Source organism: Garra rufa, chromosome 8 (genome assembly GCF_049309525.1).
Source record: "Garra rufa chromosome 8, GarRuf1.0, whole genome shotgun sequence".
Lineage (NCBI taxonomy): Eukaryota > Metazoa > Chordata > Actinopteri > Cypriniformes > Cyprinidae > Garra > Garra rufa.
This window is the reverse complement of record NC_133368.1, coordinates 33,056,563-33,083,723: the sequence shown is the minus strand read 5'-3', so window position 1 is coordinate 33,083,723 and position 27,161 is coordinate 33,056,563. Positions and strand designations below refer to the sequence as shown.

Genomic DNA, 27,161 nt, shown 5'->3' with positions numbered 1-27,161 from the left:
TTTTTACTATTTAAAATAGCATCTTTCTATTTGAATATATTTTAAAATGCAATTTATTCCTGTGATTAAAGCAAAATTTTCAGCATCACCGCTCCAGTCTTCAGTGTCATATGATCCCTCAGAAATCATACTAATATAGTTGCTGTTCAAGAAACATTTATTATTATTATTATTATCAATATTTAAAACAGTTGATTAAATTGTTTAAAGATTCTTTGATGAATAGAAAGATCCAAAGATCAGCATTTAACTGAAGTAAAAAGCTTTTGTAAAAGAGGAAATTACAGAAAGTAATACTTTTATTTAGCAAGGATGCTTTAAATTGATCAAAAGTTATGATAAAGACATTTATAATGTTACAAAATATTTCTATTTAAGATAAATGCTGTTCTTCTGATCTTTCTATTCACCAATATATCTGACAAAATTGTACTCTATTATAATAATAATAATAATAATAATAATAAATACTAATAAAAAGCAAATCAGAACATTAGAATGTTTTAAGAATTAGAATGAGTAATGATGCTAAAAATTCAGCTTTAAATCACAGAAATAAATTACATTTTAAAATATATTCAAATAGAAAACAGTTTTTTTTTTTTTGCTGTACTTTGGATCAAATAAATGCAGGCTTGGTGAGCAGAAGAAGCTTCTTTAAAAACATTAAAAATAATTTTTTGACTGGTAGTGTATACATTTAGAATTGAGATCAAATTCATAACTGTGAGATATAAACTGAAGTCTGACTGTTTTCTTGCAATTCCGAATTGACATCTTGCACTTTGTATCAAACAGTTTTGCTTTTTATATCAAACAATTCTGACCTTTTTACTCAGAATTCTGGGTTTTTTTTAAACGTAAATTTGATCTCACTGACCTTTTATCTCACAATTCTGAATTTCTTTTCTTGCAATTGAAAATTTATTTCACAATTCTGACTTCTCAGGTAACATCTCACAGTTCTGAGCAGATCTATGGAAAAAACTAAGAATTAAAAAAAAAGTTAGAATATTGAATATAAATTTAGAATTGCGAGAAAAGTCCAAATTGTGAGATTAACCCTCGGTTTCACAGACAAGGCTTAAACCTATTATCAGTCAAAAATGTAAGTCTGAGTTGTTTCAACTTATTTTTAAATATATCAGTGTCTTTGTTTTAACTCCAGGACACAAGAAATGTTTTTTTCTAAGGTACGTTTATGAAAATGATTAAATGTGCTCATTAAACTATGGCCTAATCCTAATTTAGTCTAAGATCTGTCTGTGAAACCAGGCCTAAAAGTTGCACTTTTTAATTATTTTTTTCCAGTTTTGCCAGCTATTAAATGTGCATCCAATGACAATGTTGTCTCTCTTTCCATATAATCATCTTTAGGGTAACACAGGTGTGTTGCTGGGCATGCTTCTGGTATCCATGGTGGTATTGGTCGCCTTGGTTACAGTAATGTCAGGTGTTGGTGTGTGTGAGTGTTGCAGCGTAGGTAACGGTGGGGTCTACTCCATGATCTCCACTGTGCTTGGAGGAAGGGTTGGAGGAACTGTGGGACTCCTGTATGTGTTTGGACAGGTAAACAGCTAATACCTGTTTTAATTATATTGCATATGCATTAGGTAATCAGTTCCTTATTCAAGTTTGGTGACAGTCATGTGTCTTGTTGGCAGTGTGTGGCTGGAGCGATGTACATCACTGGTTTTGCCGAGTCCATTGCGCAGGTGCTGAATTTACAGAGCACTTGGGTGGTGAGGGGCATCTCTGTTGCTGTTCTGATTGGCCTGCTTGGGATTAACCTGGCTGGGGTGAAATGGATTGTACGCCTTCAATTAGTTCTACTGGGCATATTAGCTATGTCCACTCTGGATTTCGTCATCGGAACATTTAGTCATCTAGATCCAGGTATGTCAAAGAATCCTAGGTATCACAGTTTTTCCAAAATATTAAGCGGCGGAACTATTTTCAATACTGATAATAATAATAAATGTTTTTTGAGCACCAGATCATCATAGTAGAATTCTAAAGGATCATGTGATAAAAGACTGGCATAATGGCTGCTTAAAATTCAGCATTGCCATTTTTTTATTTTAGAATAAATGATATTTAAAAATATATTAAAATTGAAAATAGAAAAGTTATTTTAAATTGTAATAATATTTAACAATATTACTGTTTTTTTAATCAAATAAATGCAGCCTTGGTGGTGTGCTATCATAAATTCAAATAAGATTACTTCAAGGGTCACATAGATTATGATAGTTCTAGAAAGTTAAACACCTTTTGTACATTTTAAGATACAGATTTGGTGGTTTTAACTGGAATTTTTTTTTTAATAAACCAACAACACAGATCCCACACAGAGTGTAAGAAAATTAATGGGCAATAAATAAAATAATTATTATACTAATCTTTGACAGGCATTTGTGACTATACCAAAGATTTCCATTTAAAAAAGTAGTGCTTTAGGAAGAGATTGCCCTGCAGTGTTGTTTTCACAGACCCTACTAAACTGTGCCTGCCTTTCTTATATTGACATTTCTTTCTTTGCACATTTCCTGGCAAACCTGCCAGACGAGGATATACAAGTTCAAGTCATTGTACACTGCTGTTTAAAAGTTAAAGATCAGTAAGATTTGTAAAGTTTTTTAAAAGAAGTTTCCTATGCTCATCAAGACTGCATTTATTTGATCAAAAATACATAAAAAATTTAATATTGTGAAATATTATTATAATGTGAAATAACTGTTTTCTATTGTTCTGTACTTTAAATTATTATTTATTCCTGTAATGAAAAGTTGAAATACTGAAGTCTTCAGTGTCACATGATCCTTCAGAAATCATTATAAAATTATATTAAATTGCTGATTTATTATCAGTGTTGGAAACAGTTGTGCTTGTTGTGTATTACACTTTTGTTTACCATTCTTTGATGAATAAAAAAAATAAAAGAACAGCATTTATTTAAAATAAAATTTTTTGGTAACAATATAAGCTACCATTTAAAAGTTTGTGGTTTAGTTAATTTAAAAAAAATAATTTAATACTTTTATTCCAATATACTAATATACATGCACTATATTGACTATAGAGAAATGTATTAGGACACCCCCTTCTTTAGAACAGAAAAAGGCGATTCCAAAACTGGCAACAATGATGGAAACATAATTCATGTATTTAAAAATTGTAATTTAATCTTAGTTGCAACAGTTTTGGAAGTGTCTAAAATAACTGTACCCATATGTACAAGTGAATGGTGTTTGATGAGTTTTTGGTTCAAGGTTTGCATTTAAAGTCACACCTGAGCTGTTCAGTTGGGATTAGGACTTGGCTTTCTGCAGACCAGTCAAGTTTTTTCATGTTGATTGAATTAATCATTTATTTTTGAACCTTGCCTAATACACAGAGGCATTGTCATGATCGAATAGAAAAGGGTCCTGTCCAAACTGTTGCTATAAAATTAGAAGCACACAATTCCCTAGAAAATCAATATGTGCTTAAACATTAAGATTTGTACTCATGGAAATGACTAAAGTAGTCAAAGCTGTTCATTAGAAGGTCAATAATTATTGGAGTTCAAAAGTAATTAAATGCAGTCAAACCAAAATGTATTCAGACACCTTCAACATTTCTCACATTATCACAGTTTATTCACTATAGTTTAGAAAATGATAATAAAATATGACAGGAACTCACGAGTTAAACTGTGTCAGAGCAGATTTTGAGAATAATGTCAGATAACTTTTATAGAAAGGTATGTAACAAAACATTGTCAGGTCAAAGTGTCAAATAAAAGTTTTGGTCCCAAATCTTTCTCAATTTTACTGGTAGTCCACTATATGAAGAATTTTTGGTTATAATATGTCACAGTTTACTTTATTTTGCTATCCTCATGTACAGGTCCTTTTCAAAAAATAAGCATATTGTGATAAAGTTCATTATTTTCTGTAATGTACTGATAAACATTAGACTTTCATATATTTTAGATTCATTACACACAACTGAAGTAGTTCAAGCCTTTTATTGTTTTAATATTGATGATTTTGGCATACAGCTCCTGAAAACCCAAAATTCCTATCTCAAAAAATTAGCATATTTCATCCGACCAATAAAAGAAAAGTGTTTTTAATACAAAAAAAGTCAACCTTCAAATAATTATGTTCAGTTATGCACTCAATACTTGGTCGGGAATCCTTTTGCAGAAATGACTGCTTCAATGCGGCGTGGCATGGAGGCAATCAGCCTGTGGCACTGCTGAGGTGTTATGGAGGCCCAGGATGCTTCGATAGCGGCCTTAAGCTCATCCAGAGCGTTGGGTCTTGCGTCTCTCAACTTTCTCTTCACAATATCCCACAGATTCTCTATGGGGTTCAGGTCAGGAGAGTTGGCAGGCCAATTGAGCACAGTAATACCATGGTCAGTAAACCATTTACCAGTGGTTTTGGCACTGTGAGCAGGTGCCAGGTCGTGCTGAAAAACAAAATCTTCATCTCCATAAAGCTTTTCAGCAGATGGAAGCATGAAGTGCTCCAAAATCTCCTGATAGCTAGCTGCATTGACCCTGCCCTTGATAAAACACAGTGGACCAACACCAGCAGCTGACATGGCACCCCAGACCATCACTGACTGTGGGTACTTGACACTGGACTTCAGGCATTTTGACATTTCCCTCTCCCCAGTCTTCCTCCAGACTCTGGCACCTTGATTTCCGAATGACATGCAAAATTTGCTTTCATCCGAAAAAAGTACTTTGGACCACTGAGCAACAGTCCAGTGCTGCTTCTCTGTAGCCCAGGTCAGGCGCTTCTGCCGCTGTTTCTGGTTCAAAAGTGGCTTGACCTGGGGAATGCGGCACCTGTAGCCCATTTCCTGCACACGCCTGTACACGGTGGCTCTGGATGTTTCTACTCCAGACTCAGTCCACTGCTTCCGCAGGTCCCCCAAGGTCTGGAATCGGTCCTTCTCCACAATCTTCCTCAGGGTCCGGTCACCTCTTCTCGTTGTGCAGCGTTTTCTGCCACACTTTTTCCTTCCCACAGACTTCCCACTGAGGTGCCTTGATACAGCACTCTGGGAACAGCCTATTCATTCAGAAATTTCTTTCTGTGTCTTACCCTCTTGCTTGAGGGTGTCAATGATGGCCTTCTGGACAGCAGTCAGGTCGGCAGTCTTACCCATGATTGCGGTTTTGAGTAATGAACCAGGCTGGGAGTTTTTAAAAGCCTCAGGAATCTTTTGCAGGTGTTTAGAGTTAATTAGTTGATTCAGGTGATTAGGTTAATAGCTCGTTTAGAGAACCTTTTCATGATATGCAAATTTTGAGAATTTTGGGTTTTCATGAGCTGTATGCCAAAATCATCAATATTAAAACAATAAAAGGCTTGAACTACTTCAGTTGTGTGTAATGCATCTAAAATATATGAAAGTCTAATGTTTATCAGTACATTACAGAAAATAATAAACTTTATCACAATATGCTAATTTTTTGAAAAGGACCTGTACATAAATGAACTGTAGTGTCCTGCACTGGCTAGTAAAATATCAACGATTATATCTGGTGTCTGAATAATTTTTGGTTTGACTGTACACTACTGTTTAAACAGTTTGTGGTCAGTAATTTTTGAAGGTATTAATGCTTTTATTCAGCAATGTATTAAATTGATCAAAAGCAACAGTGAAGAATTTCAGATGGTCAAAATTTAAGATTTCACAAATGCAAAAATTGCATTTCAAATCATTTCTGTTCTTTTGAAATGTCTAAAAGTTTTGAAAAATGTATCAAAATGTACAAAAATAACACAAATATTTTCAGAAATGATAATAATATTAAATATTTCTTTACCACAAATCTGCATATTAGAATGATTTCTGATATTTCTGATTTTTTCATCATGTGCCATTGAAGACCTGCATAATGGCTGCTGACAATTCAGCATTGCCATCACTGGAATAAATTACATTTTAAAATATGTATAAAAATGTAAAATAAAAAACAGTTCTTTTAAATTGCAATAATAGTTAACAATATGACTGTTTTACTGTATTTTTAGCAAACAAATGCAGCCTTGGTGGGCATAAGAGACTTCTTTTAAAAAGTTCAACAACAGTGTATATGTAAATCTATTGTGATTGGTGATATTTTCATTTTGAAGTGCTTAATAATTTCAAATGATAGTATTGATAGACTTCCTCAGCTAGTATTTGGCCAGTGCATGAAAACATGAGTTCACATGTCCTTGTAACAACTGTCCAGTAGATGTCAGGATAACATAAATGTGTTCCTAACAACAATGCTATCCTGTGGGGTTTCATTTTTGATGTCCATTTTAAAGTAGTGGCTATTCACATATATTATTTATTTATTGTTTTATTATTTAAAATTTTCTAGAAACATTTCCATGAAACATTTATGCTTAAAAACAGTGCAAGACAACATTTTGCATACCAGGTAGTGATGTTGTATAATTAACCAGTAAGCTAGTTAGACCTTCAGCAGCCCTGCATCTGCTGGGAGGGGTGCACATGGCCACTAGGGAGTACAGGGTCTCTTCCTAAAATAAACACAATTATAGAACTCCAACACCAATCATAATATGGAAGTTGAAGTAACAGGAAGGGTGAAGTGATTTGTCTTCCCAATATATTCTGTACTGTCATCTGTTCATCCTGCACCTTATAAGACAAAAATATATGCACCACTGTACCTTAAGAGCTTGTCAGGAAGATTTTTTTTTAAGAAATTGCTAATGTTACTCACAAGGATGCATTAAATTGTTCAAAGTAACAGTAAATATACTTAAAATGTTACATACGATTAAAGATTTCTGTTTCAAATAAATCATTTTCTTTAAATTTTACATTTTTCAAAGAATCCTGGTTTCTCCAAAAATAGCAACTCAGCTCTTATCAACTTAAATAATAATAAATGTTTCTTGTGCTCCACATTTGCATATTAAAATAATTGCTTGAAGGATTCTGGACACTGACTCTTTGCCATAACAGGAATAAATTATATTTTAAATTAAAATTGTAAATATTTCAATATACTGTTTTACTCTATTTATGAAGCCACCTAAAAAACTAATGTAAAAATATGCTGATTTATTATCAGTGTTAAAAACAGTTGCTGCTTAATATTTAGTTGGAACCTGTGATACTTTTTTCAGGATTTTTTCATAAATAAGAAGTTAAAAAGAACAGCGTGTATTTAAAATATAAATATTTTGTAAAAATGTAAACTACCATTTTAAAGTTTGTGGTCAGTACATTATTGTTCTATTTTTTAAAGAAATAATAGTTTTATTCACCAAGAATGTGTTAAATTGATAAAACGTGATGGCAAAGGCTTATATTATTAGAAAATATTTATATTTTGAATACATACAGTTCTTTTTAACTTTTTATTCATCAAAAAATCCTGAAAAACAAAAAAATAATAATATATATATATATATATAATGATAATAAAAAATATATATTGATAATAAAAGTAATCAGCATATTAGAATGATTTCTGAATTATCATGTGACATTAAAGACTGATGAAAATTCAGCTATGCATCACAGGAATAAATTACATTTTAACACAAATTAAAACAAAAATTAATATTTTAAACTGTAATTATATCTCACAGTATTACTGTTTATTTCTGTATTTTTCATCAAGTAAATGCAGCCTTAGTGAGAATTCTTTAAAAAACATTAAAAATCTCACTGATTCCAAACTTTTGAACAGCAGTGTGTGATTTTTTTTTTTTAGGATATTAAGATCTGCTTGTGTTGAAAATGTATTTGAAGTCAGTGTTTACACAGTATTACAAGAATTTAAACTCCCTCTTACAACAATGCATACTTAGTTCAAGTTCAATTTAATACAAGTTTATAATAGCAACTCGTCATCCTGCAAAAATTATGTAAGATAAGGGTAATTTGCTCTTAGGAAAGCATGCAGGCATTCTTAGTCCATTGTAATGTTTAAGTTTTTTTGGCTGCCCACCTCAGACGAGGTCAGTATGTACTTTCACACTGAGTTTGCAGGAAATCCATCCCAACTCTTCCTGTTCTCCTGATTACTGGCTTCCTGTCCACAGAGGAGGCAAGACTCTCAGAAAGATGGTGTTCTCACTCTCTCTGCAGAGAAAGTCAGACACATTGGGGTGTAATGGAGTATTATGTGGTATTACCCACTAACTGCAGATACTGCCGCTGTCGTGTTGCTCTGACCCCGTTTTAGGAGCTGGACTTGGGCTGCAGTGTGCGCTGGCAGTGGGAAAAGGAGGCGCTGGCTCCTCCAGGTTTTTTCAATTAAGCCTTGTGGTTATAAAATGATCTCACCATTGGCACAACTCCAGGGGGTTGCACGGTTTAGGCCTGGGCGCCGCATGGGCGGGTTACCTGCCAGTGGCAGGAAAAAGGAGCTGCTGTGCAGATGTGTTTACAGTTTGATAACGCTGTTAATCACGTACTCAAGGCCAGGTGGTCAGCACAAGGAGAGCTTCATAACCAGGATGATATAGAGATCCCAGCATAACCGCATTCCATGGCTATTTAAAGTGATAGTTCACCCCAGATTTGGACATTTTGTCTTTTCAAAAGCTATTGTCTTTTTTTTTTTTTTTTTAAATGAGAAATTTTGAGGTATATCATGGTAACTGTCTTTTTTATATAAGGAAAGTGAATGAGGACTGGGGCTATCAAGCTTTAAATGGTTAGTTCAACCTAAGGACTAAGACTAAGAAGATGAACGAAGGTCTTACGGCTTTAGAACGACATGAGGGTGAATTGACATAATTTAAATTTTTGGGTGAACTATCCCTTTAACTAAAAACACAAAAGTAGTAGTCAAACGTTTTTTTTTTACTTTCTTTTATTAGACAGAACTGTTAAACAAAGACGGTAAACTAATAAAGACAGAGTGCTTCTGGCAGAGCACTGCCAAAATAAAAGTCCTGTTAACACTTATAACACACAACTACCTGTTGCGATAATTAAAAAAAAAAAAAAAGCCACTACGCAAAAGCACCATAAAATATAGAAGTAGCTCATATGACACATGTACTGTGTTCCACATCTGCTTAAGTAATTTCGGGTGCCCGTTTTCCACAAGTTGTTATGATTCTTCAGGGTCTTCATGAAATGTCTGCAACATACTTTGGTTAAAAATCCTCATTGGTCATGTAAAACAACACCCGTTTTACTTTGTCAAAAACAGCGCTGTTCACAGCGAACCGTTTCAGTGCATAAATGATAATGAGCTACTGCTCACCCCGTCCCTCATTTCCATTTTTTGTGTGTTTGGTGGTGAGTTACCATCAAAAGCAAACTAATACACCGCGTCCTCAGTGGCTAAAGACTCTTATGTTCACTTTTACATCCAACTACAAAACACCTACATTGCTTACAAAACATTGTTTTTGCTACAGCTGCTCGAGAGCGTACAACTGGGGGATATATGCTAATATGGGACAGTCTGTCAGTGGTCGAGGGCGGGTCCTGAGCATTATGACATCATACTGCTCAGAAAATCAAAACGTCTTGATAATTGAGACTGTTTAGGTTTTTGGGGGATTAAAAAAAAAGACATTGAAGTAGGTAGCAATCCGATGTCCCCTTGCATCTGATGTCCCCTAAAATGTCCCCTTGCATCCGATTTCCCCTTTAAATGAATAATGACTTAAAGTTTAATATTTTGTACACAAAGCTATTGTATGACTTCTAGAAAACTTGAAAAATAGTGCATAATGAGTCAAATGGACATCACTAATGATACATTTTATGATGTATCATTAGCTTGACAGCTGCAGTCTATGTTCACTTTGAAAATATATTTGAAGGATAAAGAAGAAGCTCCCACAGTTTTTATTAGAGACAGGGTGAACTATTCCTTTAAGAACTGAAAGGCTGAAGAAAGCTTGAGGGGCTGAGCACATATCTTGGTTGTGAAATAATTCTTGGTAAAGGATATGTTTGAGTTATACACCCAATTGGGCACCAGTGTGCCCAGGCTCATGTAGCCAAAATGGGAGAAGGGTTGATGATCTTTTAATACTGCTACCTACTTCAATGTTTTGTTAAATCAATTGAAAATGTTATTGCTGGAAAAGATGTAGAAAATGTGAGCACAATCCTCTCGAGTGTTCATACCATTGCGGTGAACACATTTGTGCTAGATTAAAAAAAATGAGAGCACCTCCTAGTTCTGTCCCGTCCCTCCTGCCTATTACCACACAAGAGGAGCTGTGAGAAGAGCTTTACTGTAGGCTTTTAGACTGTTATTAATGGTGTAAATTCTGTTTTTCTCTAGTGGTGGGAAGAAATTGCTGGAAAATAACTTTTTTTTTTTTTATGAACTGAATCTCTCATACTCACATAAATTGTTTTATAAAGGTGTGATGTTCTTGTTTTCTATAGGGTCTAAGCTCTAACCTCGTAGATGCTCTATTTAAGCACCTAAAGTTGGACAGGAAACTGACATGCGCTCATAGTTTTGGGTTAAGGGTGTTGACCGGGCTCACCCACATTTTTGGCTTGAGACAAAAGAGCAGGCAGGAAGCAGATCCGAGTTCTTCGCTAGCAGCGTCCACATCATCACTTCCTCTTCCAAATCTTCAGATCAGGACTCTTACTACAAATATCCAAACTGCAATCAGAATGGTTAAAAAGGTGGCAGGGAGGGCAACAGTAGTGGCCCAGCTCTTATCCGCTGGGTTAATATGGCCTGTTCTTCATGCTTGTGTATTGCGAATATGTTTATATTTTTATCTCAGCCAGGACATGACTTTTTTTTTTACATGTACATGTGTCCTTAAGCAATTTGAGGTTTAATTTTATGTGATTGAGACCAAAGTATTGCAAGGTTGCTTTTAAAGAAGGCTGCATTTATTTATTCAGTTATTTTGTAAAAACTAAAAACACTGTACTGTAAAAACAGTAATATTTTGAAATATTATTACAATTTAAAATAACTGTTTTCTGTTTTAACATATTTTAAAATATTAAATATTTTAACATAATCCTGTGAGTTTTCAGCATCATTACTCCAGTCTTCAGTGTCACATGATCCTTCAGAAGTCATTCTAATATACTGATTTGGAGCGCAAGAAACAATATGCATTATTAGAAAAGTATTAATATTAATGTGTTTTATTATTCTTTGATCTATTGGAAGGTCAAAGATTTGAATTTTTACAATTTAATGCACCCTTGCTGAATAACAGTATATATTTTTTAAAATCCTTTAAAAGAATCCTCAGCTTTCAAACTGTACTGTAGTTGAAGTTTTTTTAGTGTTTTTTTATGGCTAATTGTTTTATTCTTGCACTTGCAAGTTGCAAAGTTCATAAAGGGAGGTAATTATGTCAAGGTAATTTATGATGTGGTGAAGCAGGATGTGGTTTTTCCTACTTGTGTGGTATTATTGGAGTACTTTATATCTGTTGTTTCTAAGGCTGTGTCCACCTACACTTTCTTTATGCGCTTCCTGTCTACCTCCTCCTGATCCTGTCTATTGTATCTTACTCTCTTTCTAGCTCTTTCTCTCTCTTTGTAGCCAAGAAACTGCAACTTGGAAGGGTAGGAACAGGCAGGGCTTCTGAAAGGGTGGTGACTTCCTTTTGGATAAACATGTCATTAATCCAAGAGAACACATTCTTTCCCATCACAAGATAACCAAGAGGGAAACGGATCATGATCTTGCAAAGTCAGGCCCTGTAGATCTCTCTCTGCATGAGTGCCTTGTCTCCCTTCCCCAACCGCCATCTTTCTTTCTCTTTCACTACATCTGTTGCACACTATTGACTCTTTAATTGACACTTCAGCTTCTTCATCCATGGCGATGTTTGTCCATAGGTCATCTATTAATTAAATTATTTATTTTTTAAAAAACCTTTTCAAACCAATCATTTCAAACGAGTATGACTTTATTTCGTTGAGTGAATGCAAAGTACTGTAGATGTTTTGAAGAATGACCTGCCGTTTTCAACTTAGGCTCATTGGAAATAAATGCCGCTATATACATTTCTGCAAAACTGAAAAAAAAAGTACCTATATGTACAAATCACTGTTTCCAGTTGAAATGAACACTAGAGGCAGTAAAACTCTGACAACTTTTATTCCTTTTCAGATAAAGTATGATTTACAGGTACAGAGTTTTGATTAACAAAGCCTAATTGTCACACAATTACTTGCAGAATATAATGTTATGACTTCAAAACAATTTTAACATCCTACGCAATTTGAAAACTGATACTTTTAAAAACGTTGTTGTCACATATATAGCTTCATATGCATGAGTTTTCTGATTCAGTAGGTTTGCTCAGTAGCTCATGCTATTATGGCATTGCTCTTGAGAGGTGAAGAGCTCTGTTATGAACTGCTTGAAACTATGTTTCAACAAAACAGCTCAAATCTGCATAAGGAAGTTAAAATGGCACAGCAGCATGAATAAATGCCTATTTATATCACTTTGCATTTGTTAAAACTATCAGGTAGATTTAGAAAAAAGTTATAAATTAATTTGCATTTTAATGAGTGAAATAAGTATTTGACCCCTTCACAAAACATGACTTAGTACTTGGTGGCAAAACCCTTGTTGGCAATCACAACCACTCCTCTTTGCAGATCCTCTCCAAGTCATTTAGGTTTAGAGGCTGACATTTGGCAACTTGAACCTTCAGCTCCCTCCACAGGTTTTCTATGGGATTAAGGTCTGGAGATGGGCTAGGCCACTTGAGGACCTTAATGTGCTTTTTTTTGAGCCACTTCTTTGTTGCCTTGGCCATGTGTTTTGGGTCATTGTCATGCTGGAATACCCATCCACGACCCATTATTAATGCGAAGGAGTTTCTTACCCAAGATTTGACGGTACATGTCCCCATCCTTTGTCACTTTGATGTGGTGCAGTTGTCCTGTCCCCTTAGCAGAAAAACACCCCCAAAGCACCTCCATGTTCGTCCTCCTCCAAACATGGCGAGCTGAGTTGATGCCAAAGAGCTTGATTTTGGTCTCATCTGACCACAAAACTTTCACCCAGTGCTCCTCTGAATGATTCAGATGTTTATTGGGCCTCTACATGTGCTTTCTTGAGCAGGGAGGCCTTGTGAGTGCTGCAGGATTTCATAGTGTGGTGTGTTTTCTTGGTGACTATGGTCCCAGCTGCCTTGAGATCATTGACAAGATCCTCCCATGTAGTGCTGAGCTGATTCCTCACCGTTCTCATGACCATCAAAACTCCACGAGGTGAGATATTGCATGGAGCCCCAGACCGAGGGAGCTTGACAGTCTTTTTGTGTTTCTTCTATTTGCAAATAATCGCAGCAACTGTTGTCACCATCTCACCAAGCTGCTTGGCGATAGTCTTGTAGCTCATTCCATCCTTGTGTAGGTCTATAGTCTTGTTCCTGACATCCTTGGGCAGCTCTTTGGTCTTGGCCATGGTGGAGAGTTTGGAATCTGATTGATTGATTGATTGCTTCTGTGGACAGGTGTCTTTTATACAATTAACAAGCTGAGATTAGGAGCACTCCCTTTAAAGACACCTGGGAGCCAGAAATCTTGCTGATTGATAGGGGATCAAATGCCTATTTCACTCATTAAAATGCAAATCAATTTAGAACTCTTTTGAAATGAAATGTGTTTTTCTGAATTTTTTTGTTATTCTGTCTTTCACTGTTAAAATTAACCTACCATTAAAATTATAGACTGATCATTTCTTTGTCAGTGAGCAAACATACAAATTCAGCAAGGGTTCAAATAATTATTTTCGCTCATTGTATGTACAATAACGTTCAGTTATATGTACAGTTGCGTAAAATAATGCAGCAATACGTGCCTGTACCAACATAATAGAAACGTGCCACGCGTTAATACGTAATAAAAACGTGTTTTAGCGGCACTCTGCAATGTGCAGTAAGGTACGTAATTACGGTGTTGCAGAAATGTATATAGAGGCATGTATTCTCATGAGCTTGGGTTGGCTGTTTTGTGTGTGTATGTGCTCACTGCCAAGTTATAAAAAGAAAAAAGCACCATGAAGTTATTCTAAAAGTAGTCTATTTGACATGTTTGCTGTAATCCAAATCTTCTGAAGCAGCGGTTCTTAACTGTGGTCCTATTGGAGACCATAGGAGTCCTTAGCAAATTTCAAAGGGAGCCTTAAGATTACTTAAAATGACTTAAAATAGGACAAAACAAGCATTAAAAAGACAGAATAACTACAAATATAAATATTACCTATTTTCCTTTACCTCTTCAGCAACATTGTTGTATTCCCATGGTCTTAAAAACATAGATATTTAAAGGTATAGTTATAATTGACTCATTCTCAAGCTATCCCAGGTGTATACGACTTTCTTCTTTCAGACAAATACAATTGGAGTTATATTAAAAAATGGCCTGGCTCTTCCAAGATTTATAATGGCAGTGAATGGCTGCTGATTTTTTTTGAAGTTCATCCATCATAAAAAGTGCTCTATACTTCTTTTGCTACCTGGTTTATGCACATTCACAAGAGAGTGATGAAGAAATCTGAATATTTTTCTTACACAAACGCATCGATGCACTTCATAAACCCATTATTAACCTCCTGGAGCTGTGTGAAGAACTTTTTTATGATAGATGGATGTACTTTATTGGACTTCAAAACATCAACAGCCATTCGCTGCCATTATAAAGCTGGGAAGAGCCAGGAGTTTTTTTTTTTTTTTTTTAAATATAACTCTGATTGTATTTGTCTGAAAGAAGAAAGTCATGTACACCTAAGATGGCTTGAGGGTGAGTAAAACATCATGGGGTAACTTTCAGTTTTGGGTGAACTGTCCCGCTGTGTGAGTGTGATTTCTAGACATGGAAAAGTTGTGTAAATAATAAAATAGTTTTATCAGTTGGTAAATATTGCAGACAATAAGGGGGCCTTGGAATTTGGAGTTCTAAAACCATATGTTTTATGTTAGCTTTGCATTATTACTAAAAACCTTCCCTCTGTTGTATCTTTATATGTATGTAAATGAAAGATGAGAGCTGGAGCAAAGAGAAGATTAGCAGTGGAAAATTACATGTGGAAGTCATGGAATATAGACAATAAATCGTATAGATTCCATATATGTTGCTGCTTTTGTCCTTTTTGGAGCTTGGCAGTAAAAATCAGTTTTTTATGTGGAAAACAATGACTTGAACATTTTTCCAAAAATCTGCTTTTAAGTTCTGTTATAAAAAGAAGATCATACTGGTTTGGAATGACAGGAGGGTAAGTTAATGTTTTTTTATGTGAACTAACCGATTCTGTGGCGTTTAATATATGTTATGAACTTCTGCGTGTACACAAGTACACAAACCACCAGAAATACACAGTACAGTGTCAATGAAATCTAGACTTTAATAACTGCCACCCTGAGTGAAAATACCACTTGTGTGAGGGTTCAGCACAATGGTGATATCTCTCAGTACTGTTTATGTAAATGCTCTGCGGCGCCTGTTCTTGGATTGTTTTGTTTGCCTGTGAACACACCCAGAGCTTAGTCCAGCATTCCCTCCATCATGTCCGTGGCGCAGAACTATTGAACTTGGCATGGATTCCCAAGAAAAAGGCCGGCCCTTGGTTTGCACGCATCTTGGCGGGGCGTCTGTCCCCCCGGGTTGTTACATAAAGGGCGGTGACGGTCAGCCACAGACATGCGGGCCTCTGCCTGCACATGGCTATGGAGTTCAAACCAGACGTCTTCCCTCAGAGAACCGCTCCCTTTGATTTAAGGGTGAAAGGGGTTATTGTATCAGTGTGCGATAGATCAATATTATATGTCATGGATGCTGGTTTGTGGTCTTGCACAAGAGGATATTTTCTTGTAAATGTCATCATCACATGATTAAAATTTGAAAACGAGGTTGAAACACGAACTTCTGCTTCAGGAAGGTTTTCTGAAATTAGTTTTAATGCTTTGAAATATTTAGACTGATCTGTCTAAATATCAGATTTTTCAACAAGGCCAAAATATTTCCTTTTGCTTTTCATAACAAAGATTCTAATTTACAGGAAACCTTTGTGTGTGTAATGTTTGTGTCATATATACTCAGTGGAGACTTCAGAGATGAATCTGATTCTTATCATCGTGTCAGTGCAAACTTTTTCCATAAAGCACTCGGTAATGCTTTAGTCCAACTGAAGGTTGTAATAAACAGTCTTTCCTAACATTGTTTTGTGCTGAATGTGTTTATTGCAGAACATGGATTCGTTGGCTATACGGAGGATCTGCTGCGTAAGAACACCCTGCCAGACTACACAGCTGGCGAGACTTTCTTCACCGTATTTGGGGTTTTCTTTCCTGCGGCGACAGGTGACCTTACAGACATAAACAATAAAGGCTAAACTGTGATATAATAACCACTGATTAAATAACACTATGCTGATATGAGGATTTATTTTTGCTAATAGTCAAGTATAAGCCTGTATAACTGACTTTAGAAGCCTCAAAATTTGCAGCTGTGCTGTACATCAGTTGACGTTAAAAGTTGACATACACCTTGCAGAATCTGCAAAATGTTTTTACCATTTACCATTTTTACCAAAATTATTTTACCAATACAAGAGAGATTGTACAAAATGCATGTTATTTTTTATTTAGTACTGACCTGAATAAGATATTTTACATATAGTCCACAAAACAAAATAAGTTGAATTTATAAAAAATGACCCTGTTTAAAACTTTACATATACTTGATTCTAAATACTGTGTTGTTACCTGAATAATCCACAACTGTTTTTTTTGTTTGTTTTTGTTTAGTGATAGTTGTTTGTGAGCTTTTTGGATTCCCTAGTTTATCCTGAATAGTTAAACTGGTCGCTGTTTTTCAGAAAAGTTTTTCAGTCCTTAATTCTTAGATTTTTTTTTTGTGTGTATTTGAACCCTTTCCAACAATGACTGTATGATTTTTAGATCCATCTTTTCACACTGAGGACAACTGAGGGACTCATGCAACTATCACAGAAGGTTCAAACACTCACTGATGCTCCAGAAGCAAATGCGATGTATTAAGAGCTAGGGGTGAAAACTTTTTGAAAGTGAAGATCAGGGTAAATTTGACTTATTTTGTCTTCTGGGAAACATGTATGTACCTTCTGTAGCTTCTGAAGGCCAGTATTAAAACAAAAAATATGATATTTAGGCAAAATAAGAAAAATATACACAGCATTTGAACTTTCTGAACCACCTTTTATGTGAAATATCTTTTTCAGGTCAGTACTAAATAAAAAAAGAACATGCGTTTTGTATGATCCCTCTTATTTTGGTCAAATAAATAACATTTTGCAGATTCCGCAAGGTGTATGTAAACTTTTGACTTGATAGAAATGTAATAAACCCACATTTCCCATTATTGTCTTGTTTTATCACAAACAAAGGCAAACTAGCATCTGCCTCCTGCAAAGACTGAAAGATCGAACAATTAATTTGAAGAGTTTATTTTTGCTCCTGTTAGAAGTCAGGAAGGTGTTTCAAGTAAGCTCTGATATGTATTTCTATCTGTTGTTCAGGTTTTGAATGGCCCCTTGTCTCCAGTCTTGTTTTCACAGTAACCCTCTGTATGTGTGTAGGTGTGATGGCGGGATTCAACATGAGCTCAGATCTCCAGAGGCCCGAGCACAACATCCCCGTGGGAACTCTTGCCGCAGTCTGCACCTCGTATGTTACTGTCTGCCACAGAAATAATCGTTAATTCTTCCTTTGTTCATCTATAGCCTCTGTTTGTGTTGACTGTACACAAACTTTAGAGTAGGCGCCAGAATGAAAATATGAGAAACAAAATCACTATGGGCCTTTATAGTATATGTATGACATGTACCATAGTGTATGATATAAATCAGTATAAAAAAGTAGTGTATATATGTGTATATATACACACACTACCAGTCAAAAGGTTTTTAACTAAGATTTTTAATGTTTTTCAAAGAAGTCTCTTCTGCTCACCAAGCCTGCATTTATTTGATCCAAAGTACAGCAAACATATTTTTATTATTTAAAAAACAAAACACAAAGAACTGTGATTTCAAAGCTGAATTTTAAGAATCATTACTCCAGTCACATGATCATTCTGAAGAATTTTTTTCAGGTTTCTTTGACAAATAGAAAGTTCTAAAGAAGAGCATTTATCTGAAATATAATTTTTTGTAACATTAGAAATGCCTTTATCATCACTTTTGATCAATTTAAAGCAATCTTGATAAAGTATTAATTTCTATCATTTCTTTACCAAAACAAATGACTCCAAGCTTTTGAATGGTATAGTGTATAATTTTACAAAAGCTTTTTATTTGAGATAAATGCTGATCTTCATCAAAGAATCCTGAAGAAAATGTTTAAAATATTGATAATAGAAATAATAAAAATGTTTCTTGAAAAGCAAATCAGCATATTAGAATGATTTCTGAAAGATCATGTGACACTGAAGACTGGAGATATGATGCTGAAAACAGTTATTTTAAATAGTAAAAATGTTTTAAAAAACTTACTGTTCAAAATTTTTTGACTGAAAGTGTATAGTAAATAAATGACAAAGATGTGTGTGTGCTCAAGAAACATTTCATATTATCATTGTTGAAAACAGTTGTGCTGCTTGATATTTTGTAAAAAAAAAAATTTTTTTCAGTATTTGATAAATAGAAAGTTAAAAAACAGCATTTATTTGAATCTAGTTAGAAATGTTGTGTAATTTATTATTCATTTATTTATTCTTGTTGCATAATTTCTCTATAAATAGAATGAATGACTCTTGCGTATTGTGGGAATCCACAGGTGGTTCCTGTATCTCGTCTTTGTGTTCTTACTGGGAGCCATTTGCACCAGAGAGTCGCTGCGCTACGATTTCTTAATAGCGGAAAAGGTAATCTGATGTTATTACAGGCTTCAGAAGATGGCCATCTTCCATGGGTTTTTCCACTATTAAGACTCATTGTCTCAACTGAAAGTGAGACTATTAGACATTAACCACAGATAAAATGTTTCATTTGCGTTTATTGTCATGTTAATGTCATTCTGCTGTCTGCAGGCCCTCATAGCACAGTCACTTGAGGTCATTCAAAATGCTACAGCTGGTGCAAGTGTTTAAGAATGGAGCCCAGTTGCGCATTGACCTTGTACATACACTGACGTTTGGCCTGATAGCCACACAGCTGCCAGTCAGCATAGATTACAGTGGGCTGCTGAACTAAGCTACATAGTTGATGAATGTGTAAGGCTGTGGACTGGTTGTGGCTGACCCACAGCTGTTTCTTAATGTGGGCTGTGGTGTTTTGGGGTTAACACTCTATGTACAAAACAGTGCATATTAAATATGTAAAATCTAGAAAAAGGTGTACATATGGGGTTATAGAAGTAGATGTATTTTTTGTAATTGCCCACTCTCTTATTATGGGTTCTGTCAGATTACACATTGTTTCTTTGATTTACTTTCAACACATTATAAGCTCTTTTCAGTCTGGCCAAGCGGAACAGAGCTGGGTGGAGCCCTCTACACTCTCTTCCCCTCTGTGTTTGTTTTTTTCCCAGGTCTCCTTGGTTGGTTTCCTGTTTTTGCTGGGCCTCTACATCTCCTCCCTGGCCTCCTGCATGGGCGGCCTGTACGGTGCACCCAGGATCCTCCAGTGTATCGCTCAGGAAAGAGTCATCCCAGCTTTTGGATTTCTTGGGAAAGGGGTGGGTGCTTTTAGAAAGATTATAATCATATTAATGTGTTCATATTGTGGCTATTTTCAAAACAGGGAATGCAGGACTGTGGTTTTATGCATTTGTAGGTTCCTTGTATTTAGATTTTGATCAATCAGGGCTAAATCTATTTGATTATAAACCATTTGATAATCGGTGATCTCTCAGAGTTAGTAAAATATTAAACATTAACAATTTGGTTAGGATAATGAGTGAAATTAAATGCACTTTGTGCCACTGTTTACTTTTTCACGCTCAGTGAGTAGCTCTATAGACGACAGGATGGCTTCCTAATTATAGTGTGCCAGAGTGCACTCCAAAAAACACCAAGGAATGAATTGTAACAATTGTGGCTTTCAAAAGCACAGCACACCCTTTCCCTCGCCTGAGCTCTGTCTGACCCCGCTCTATGGGCTATGAGCTCGCCCGAGACATCTCGCCCTGAATCAAAGTCCCAGAACAAATGCAGGAAGCACAGAAAAGACCAACCCTGGTGGATCTGGAGCTGTGCCAGCCAGTAGCAGTAGCGCTTCTATCCCCGAGATTTACAGGACCTGGGTAATGACCGGTCTGAGGTGACATGAGAGATGTTGTCTTTTTTGGGATGTTTTAACTGGATTCTTTTACTCGTTTATTACATAACCTGAAGAGCATGAAAGAAATGAGGGTACAGGAGCCAAACCCATAATGTGAACTTGTAAAAGGTTAATAAAACTTGTGAAGTAGACATGACTACAGTTGAGGTCAAAAGTTTACATACACCTTGCAGAATCTGCAAAATGTTCATTATTTTACCAAAATAACAGGGATCATACAAAATGCATGTTATTTTTTATTTATTCAGTCCTGACCTGAATAAGATATTTCACATAAAAGACATTTACATATATTCCACAAGAGAAGATAATAGTTTTTAATTTATAAAAATTACCCTGTTGAAAAAAAATCAAGTATACTTGATTCTTAATACTGTTTTGTTACCTGAATGATCCAACGCTGTGTTTTTTGTTTGTTTGTTTAGTGATAGTTGTTCATGAGTCCCTCGTTTGTCCTGAACAGTTAAACTGCCTGCTGTTCTTCAGAAAAATCCTTCAGGTCCCACAAATTCTTTGGTTTTTAAGTAATTTTGTGTATTTAAACCCTTTCCAACAATGACTGTATGATTTTGAGATCCATCTTTTCACACTAAGGACACTGATGCTCCAGAAGGAAACGCAATGCATTAAGAGCCGGGGGGTGAAAACTTTTGAACAGGATGTCCAATTTTTTCTTATTTTGTTGAAATATAATTTCTTTCCATTTAGTACTGCCCTTTGGAAGCAACAGAAGATACTTGCATGTTTCCCAGAAGACAAAATAAGTTAAATTTACCCTGATCTTCAAATTCAAAAAATTTTCACCTCCCGGTTTTTAATGCATTGTTTTTCCTTCTGAAGCATCAGTGAGCATTTGAACTTTCTGTAACAGTTGCATATGAGTCCCTCAGTTGTCCTCAGTGTGAAAAGATGGATCTCAAAATCATACAGTCATTGTACACAGAAATGCTGAAAAACTGAATTTGTGGGACCTGAAGGATTTTTCTAAAGAACAACAGGCAGTTTAACTGTTCAAAACAAACAAGAAACTCATGAACAACTATCACTAAACAACTATCACTAAACAATTGTGGAACATTCAGGTAACAACACAGCATTACATCAAGTGTATGTACACTTTTGAACAGGTCATTTTTTGAATTCAGCTATTATTTTCTCTTGTGGACTATATCTAAGTGAAATATCTTTTTCAGGTCAGTACTAAATAAAAAAAATAACATTCACTTTGTATGATCCCTCTTATTTTAGTAATATAATTTAGATTTAGCAGATTCTGCAAGGTGTTTGTAAACTTTTGACCACAACTTTGTTCCTAGCTAATACCGAATCCCATAATGCATTGTGATGAGCTCAGGGGAAATTTTTTTTTTAATTATAAATATAATATTTAAATTCACATAAGTAAGGTTCCATTTTAGTTTGGATCCTTCCTCAGAAGGTGTCTATGTAGTGAGTAAACAGCCATAGATTTACCTTTCTCTTATCTTTGTATGTATTACAGCGAGGGCCCAATAAAACACCTGTGGCTGGCATCTGTCTGACAAGCTTGATCTCCATGGCCTTCATCTTCATCGGCCAGGTCAATGTACTGGCTCCCATCGTCACCATCAACTTCATGCTAACCTACAGCATAATTGATTATTGCTATTTCTGTGTGGTAAAAACCCATGAGCTGCAGGTCCAGCAAAGAACGACTCTGATCAGGAGGTCAAGCTCCAGAAGATCACTCGTGTCATCCACTCACCCCCGTTACGGCAGCAGTGGAGCCATCAGTGAACCTGTGAACGGCACACTGCTGGAGTTCACCAAAGACATGGACCAAATATTTCCGTTGCCCAGCATGGACACTGCTGATGAACAGAGAGTTTCTGTTCCTGCCTCCAAGGCCCGGGGCAGGAAGTCAAAGATTCCAGCTAAAGAAACGCTGATGAACAGTTTTGGGTTGGACTTGAACAGCAATGGACAAAATGAGAGGGAGCCGGAACAAATTGTTGGATTAGATGATGATACCAGTAGCCAGATAGGATTTACGGAGTGTGACCTTACAACAGAAGCCAAGAGGAAACAGTCTTTGCCTAATTCTGGCCCAATTGAACTTGAACAGCTCCCAAAAGAGCAGACAGACAGAAATGGTACGTAACTCTCTACATAACATTACATAACTCCTCAATATAGTGATCAATATCTGTCACCTTATTTGTGACCCTGGACCATAAGACCAGTCATAAGGGTCATTTTTTGAAATTAAGATTTGTGCATCATCTAAAAGCTAAATAAATAAGCTTTCCATTGATGTATGTTTGTTAAGTTTGTTAGGATAGGACAATGTTTGGCCGAGAGACAACTATTTGAAAATCTGGAATCTGAGGGTTAAAAAAAACAAACAAACAAAGTATTAAGAAAATCGCCTTTGAAGTTGTCCAAATGAGTTTCTAAGCAAAGCATTTTACTAATAAAAAAACAAACATTTGAAATATTTTCAGTAGGAAATTGACAAAATATCTTCATGGAACATGATCTTTACTTAATATCCTAATGATTTTTGGCATAAAAGAAAAAAATTAATAACTTTGAGCCATACAATGTATTATTGGCTATTGCTATAAATATAACCGTGCTACTTACGGCTGGTTTTGTGGTCCAGAGTCACATATACCTTTCTTTCACAGGTTCAGAAACAAATCTTGAAGGATCAGAAGTAAGATCAATCCAGGGTTCGGTCTATGCCAGATTTTGCAACCCCTGGGTTTCATTAGTTGGTGTAAGTTTGGCAAAATTTTTCCAGCCTGTACGTATACGCAATAAGCTTTTAACCTAAAAATGTAATGCTGTTTTTGTCTTTCTTTAGGCATTGTGCTCGTTTTTGATAATGTTTGTCATCCAGTGGATGTACGCCTTGATTAACATTACAGTTGCCCTTATCCTCTTTCTCTACATTGGAACAGCAAGCCCAGGTTTGCCAACAGGTAACTGTAATTGTACCTAACTTTTATTTAATTTGAATAATCTTTGAGAAAATTTGAGAAGTAACCCCAGTTGATCATAATAAACTGAAAATTGTCTGAAAAACACTTTGAATGCCACACACTGCTCGTAGGTCTCGTAGGTCAAATAAGACTGAGCTTAACAAGCATTTTTTGGATAGGTTTGTCCCAAATTTGTTAATAGGTTGATTATTTCAACCATTTAAAGAAAAGGGATAGTTCACCCAAAAATGAAAATTATATTATTAACTACTCACCCTCATGTCGTTCCAAACCCGTAAGACGTTCATTCATCTTTGGAAGTACCCTTCCTGTCTACGGAGGGTCAGAAAGCGCTCAGATTTCATCAAAAATATCTTAATTTGTGTTCCGAAGATGAATGAAGGTCTTACAGGTTTGGAACGACATGAGGGTAGGGACACGAGTAGTTAATAATATAATTTTCATTTTTGGGTGAACTATCCCTTTAAAGTCAAATAAAAATATAGGTGTATTATGCACATATCCATCATTATAATTACTTTTCTTGTCAGGAAATATAAAATTATATTCTCTGCCCACAGGTGCAGCAGCTCGCTTCAGTTTCTTCAGGTGGCTCAAGACCTCACTGCATAATTTAGGGAGGTATGTTATATGGTCTTCTGACTTTTCAGCATAAAGTCTGATTCTTATTGCAGCTTGTGTGGCCAAAAACCACCTACTTAGACAAGAAAAACAGTCTAAACTACACTTCAAGTCAAAAGTGTTATTTACAATTTTTTTTGTTTTTTTTAAAGAAGTCTCGTATGCTCACTAAGCCTGCATTTATTTGATACAAAGTACAGCAAGAATAACTGATAAAATAACTTAAAATAACAGTTTTCTATTTGAATATATTTTCAAATGCTGCTCAAAAACAGTTGTTTTTATTATGTTGAAAACAGCTGACTACAATTTTGTCAGGTTTCTTTGATGAGTAGAAGATTCAGAAGAACAGCATTTATCTGAAATGGAAATGTTTGGTAACATAAATGTCTTTATCACTTTTGATCAATTTACAGCATCCTTGCTAAATAAAAATATTCATTTCTATAATTTCTTTACCCAAAAAATGTAAAAATGGCTTTTGAATGGCATAGTGTATAATGGTACAAAAACTTTTTATTTAAGATAAATGCTGATCTTTGGCATTGTTCGAAAAGTTCTTCAATTAAAACTGATTAAAGCACTTAACAAATTACTGTAATGCGAGTCCATTGTGAATGTGTTTAGAACTACAAACACAAAACCGAACCTAACATCACCAATCATTTGCCTTTCTTCTTAAGGCGAGATGTGGCTCTTCAGGACCAGATTGTGGTGACACCCTCTTTGTCAGCTGTTGGTATGGAAACCAGGCAGTTGACAGAGGAAAATGCAGACTTTGCCTTCCGTGATCGTTACCATCACTCCTCCTTTATCACGACCACAGACAAGATAGTCCATCCTCAGTCCAACTGAGCATATAACTGTGCCCTGCTGACCAGCTGGACTGAAACAGTGGACACATGGGACTAAATAATCCTGACTGATCACTGAACTGAGCAGCACTTGAAATGCGTTTTTATTTACAGCATGTGTCAGGTTGTACTCAGAGGACTCTTATTTCCTGAAAAATCTGAAGGAAACAAATAATGTTTGTCTGAAAATGGGGAATGTGCAATCATGCATAGTGAATTCATTTGCCTTCACACTTGTATAAGGTTTAATGTCCACCATGGGCGTTTAATTTTCAGATTATAAGTAAATTGTCTTTTATTTTGATTGAAATCATTTGAGTTCACAACACCTAGAAGTGCCTTGCCCATGCAAACTTTCTGGCCAAGTTAAAGGGTTAGTCCACCCAAAAATGAAAATTACCCCATTATTTACTCACCCTCAAGGCATTTTAGGTTGATACCGTATGACTTCCTTCTTTCAGACAAATGTAATTAGAGTTACATTAAAAAATTGTTCTGGCTCCTCCAAGCTTTAGAATGGCAATGGGTGGGTGTTTTTCTTCAACAGTCCAAAACAAGACCAATAAAGTGTATCTATCCATAATTCACATAGCTCACACGGCTCTGGGGGGTGAATAAAGGCCTCTTGTAGCAAATCAATGCATTTTGGTAAGAAAAATATCCATATTTTAAATATAATGATCACTTTTCTCTAGCTTGCGCTAACAGTTAACATGGAAGTCACTCCGAACGGATGACATAGGATGTCGGTGTTGCAGATGCGCAGTGAAGTGAGCAAAACAAAGTCACAAATTAGAAATACAAAACAAGGATTTGTAAAGAAAAATGTCGGGGGATTTCAACAAGCCAAGAGAAGACTGGTTTTCCTTTGCTAAATGAGGAAACTTGGCTTCCTTTGCTTCTGTAAACAAACGTTGGTTTTCGCAAGACTCACAGGTGCATACGCTACGCATACGTCCTACGTCATCCACCCGGAGCGGCTTCCGTGTACAACTGTTAGCGCATTCTCTATGATTGTTCCTTGTAGGAATTTATCAATGTCTAATTTCCCTGTTCTTGTATGTTTTTTACAAGTGTTAGCGCAAGCTAGATTAAAATAATTACCACGTTTTAAATATGGATATTTTTCCTACTAAAAAATGCTTTGATTCGCTACAGGAGGCCTTTATTCACCTCACCTCATGCCATGTGAGGCAATCTTTATTATGGATGGACGCGCTTTATTGGACTAAATTTGGACTGTTGAAGAGAAACACTCACCCATTGCCATTATAAAGCTTGGAGGAGCCAAAACAATTTTTAATATAACTCCAATTACATTCGACTGAAAAAAAGCAAGAAATATACACCAAGGATGCCTTGAAGATAAGTAAATAATGGGATCGTTTTCATTTTTGGGTAAACTATTTAATTATACCAAACCAGATTTGTGGCTTCTGTAAATCTGTTGTTCCAAACTTAAGACTTTCTTTCTCCTAGTGAACAAAAAATGATTTAGCCTGATAATCAAAAGCTGCTTTTGCCCATACAGTAGTACATAGTAATAATTGCATGTAAAGTTAGGATTTGAACCCAGGTCCACTTGTTTGCTAAACAAGAAGTCTAACACCACAGTAATGTCCTGTTCACAGTAATAATGAATAAACTGCTGTGATTACATGTCTATTTAAGCTGACAAGCAACAGTGTCTCTGCTCATTTGTATGAAGGTCAGCTGTTTTATCCTCATTCATGTTGGCAGGAAATACCAAACATTTTAAAAAATAACTGTCAGGTTGCATTGTCACTGCTGTCAGGAACGCCTCTTATATAAGTGTTTCTTCCATGTCTGAAAGCATAGAATATTAATATTAGTGGTGGGCCGTTATCGGCGTTAACGTGCTGCGTTAACGTGAGACTCATATCGCGCGATAAAAAAAATATCGCCGTTAATCTATTCTCAAAGTTGGGTTGGGAGCTGGGTCTAAACTACGCAAGATATGATGACTTTCACTTTGATATTTTAGCGCGGATGACGTATATCTAGTTGAATTGCAATGTAGGGGGCGAGAACGAGTCTTCAACTTCTGTGAAATTACCACATCAAATGAGACGCGCAGACATGGATGCAGTTATGAAGCCGCTTCAGGGCAGGTGTGTGCGTTGCTAGACCCTTTTTACTGGGGCACGTGCCTCAGTGAAAATCTGCTGTGCCCCAGTAAAATCTCAAGTTTGAGTTATAATTTACTTTGATAATCCCGAAATAAAGACATTATACTATATGCAACAACTGAATTGACGCTTCTAAAAGCAACGCAGTTTATTGTAAGATGCACGCAGATAGGCTATCCATACCCGCGCGCCTGTATATTTTACTGGAACGCGCACGTCGTACAGCCTTTTGCGCAGAAGTACTTGGTTACACAAGTTTGTATAGTTAATTGTG

The 27,161-nt window shown here is 35.8% G+C and overlaps 1 protein-coding gene across 1 annotated transcript; it reads left to right on the top strand.

Annotated features, from left to right (window-relative positions):
• The first annotated feature begins 1,442 nt into the window (after window positions 1–1,442).
• Window positions 1,443–26,402, top strand: slc12a8 (solute carrier family 12 member 8). The gene is made up of 11 exons (XM_073845785.1): window positions 1,443–1,569; window positions 1,665–1,896; window positions 16,203–16,316; window positions 17,573–17,660; window positions 18,771–18,858; window positions 19,524–19,670; window positions 21,777–22,407; window positions 22,945–23,036; window positions 23,124–23,241; window positions 23,823–23,883; window positions 24,567–26,402. The coding sequence occupies exons 1-11, from the start codon at window positions 1,447–1,449 to the stop codon at window positions 24,736–24,738; spliced, it is 1,866 nt and encodes a 621-aa protein (XP_073701886.1). The 5' UTR covers window positions 1,443–1,446; the 3' UTR covers window positions 24,739–26,402.
• The last annotated feature ends 759 nt before the right edge of the window (window positions 26,403–27,161 follow it).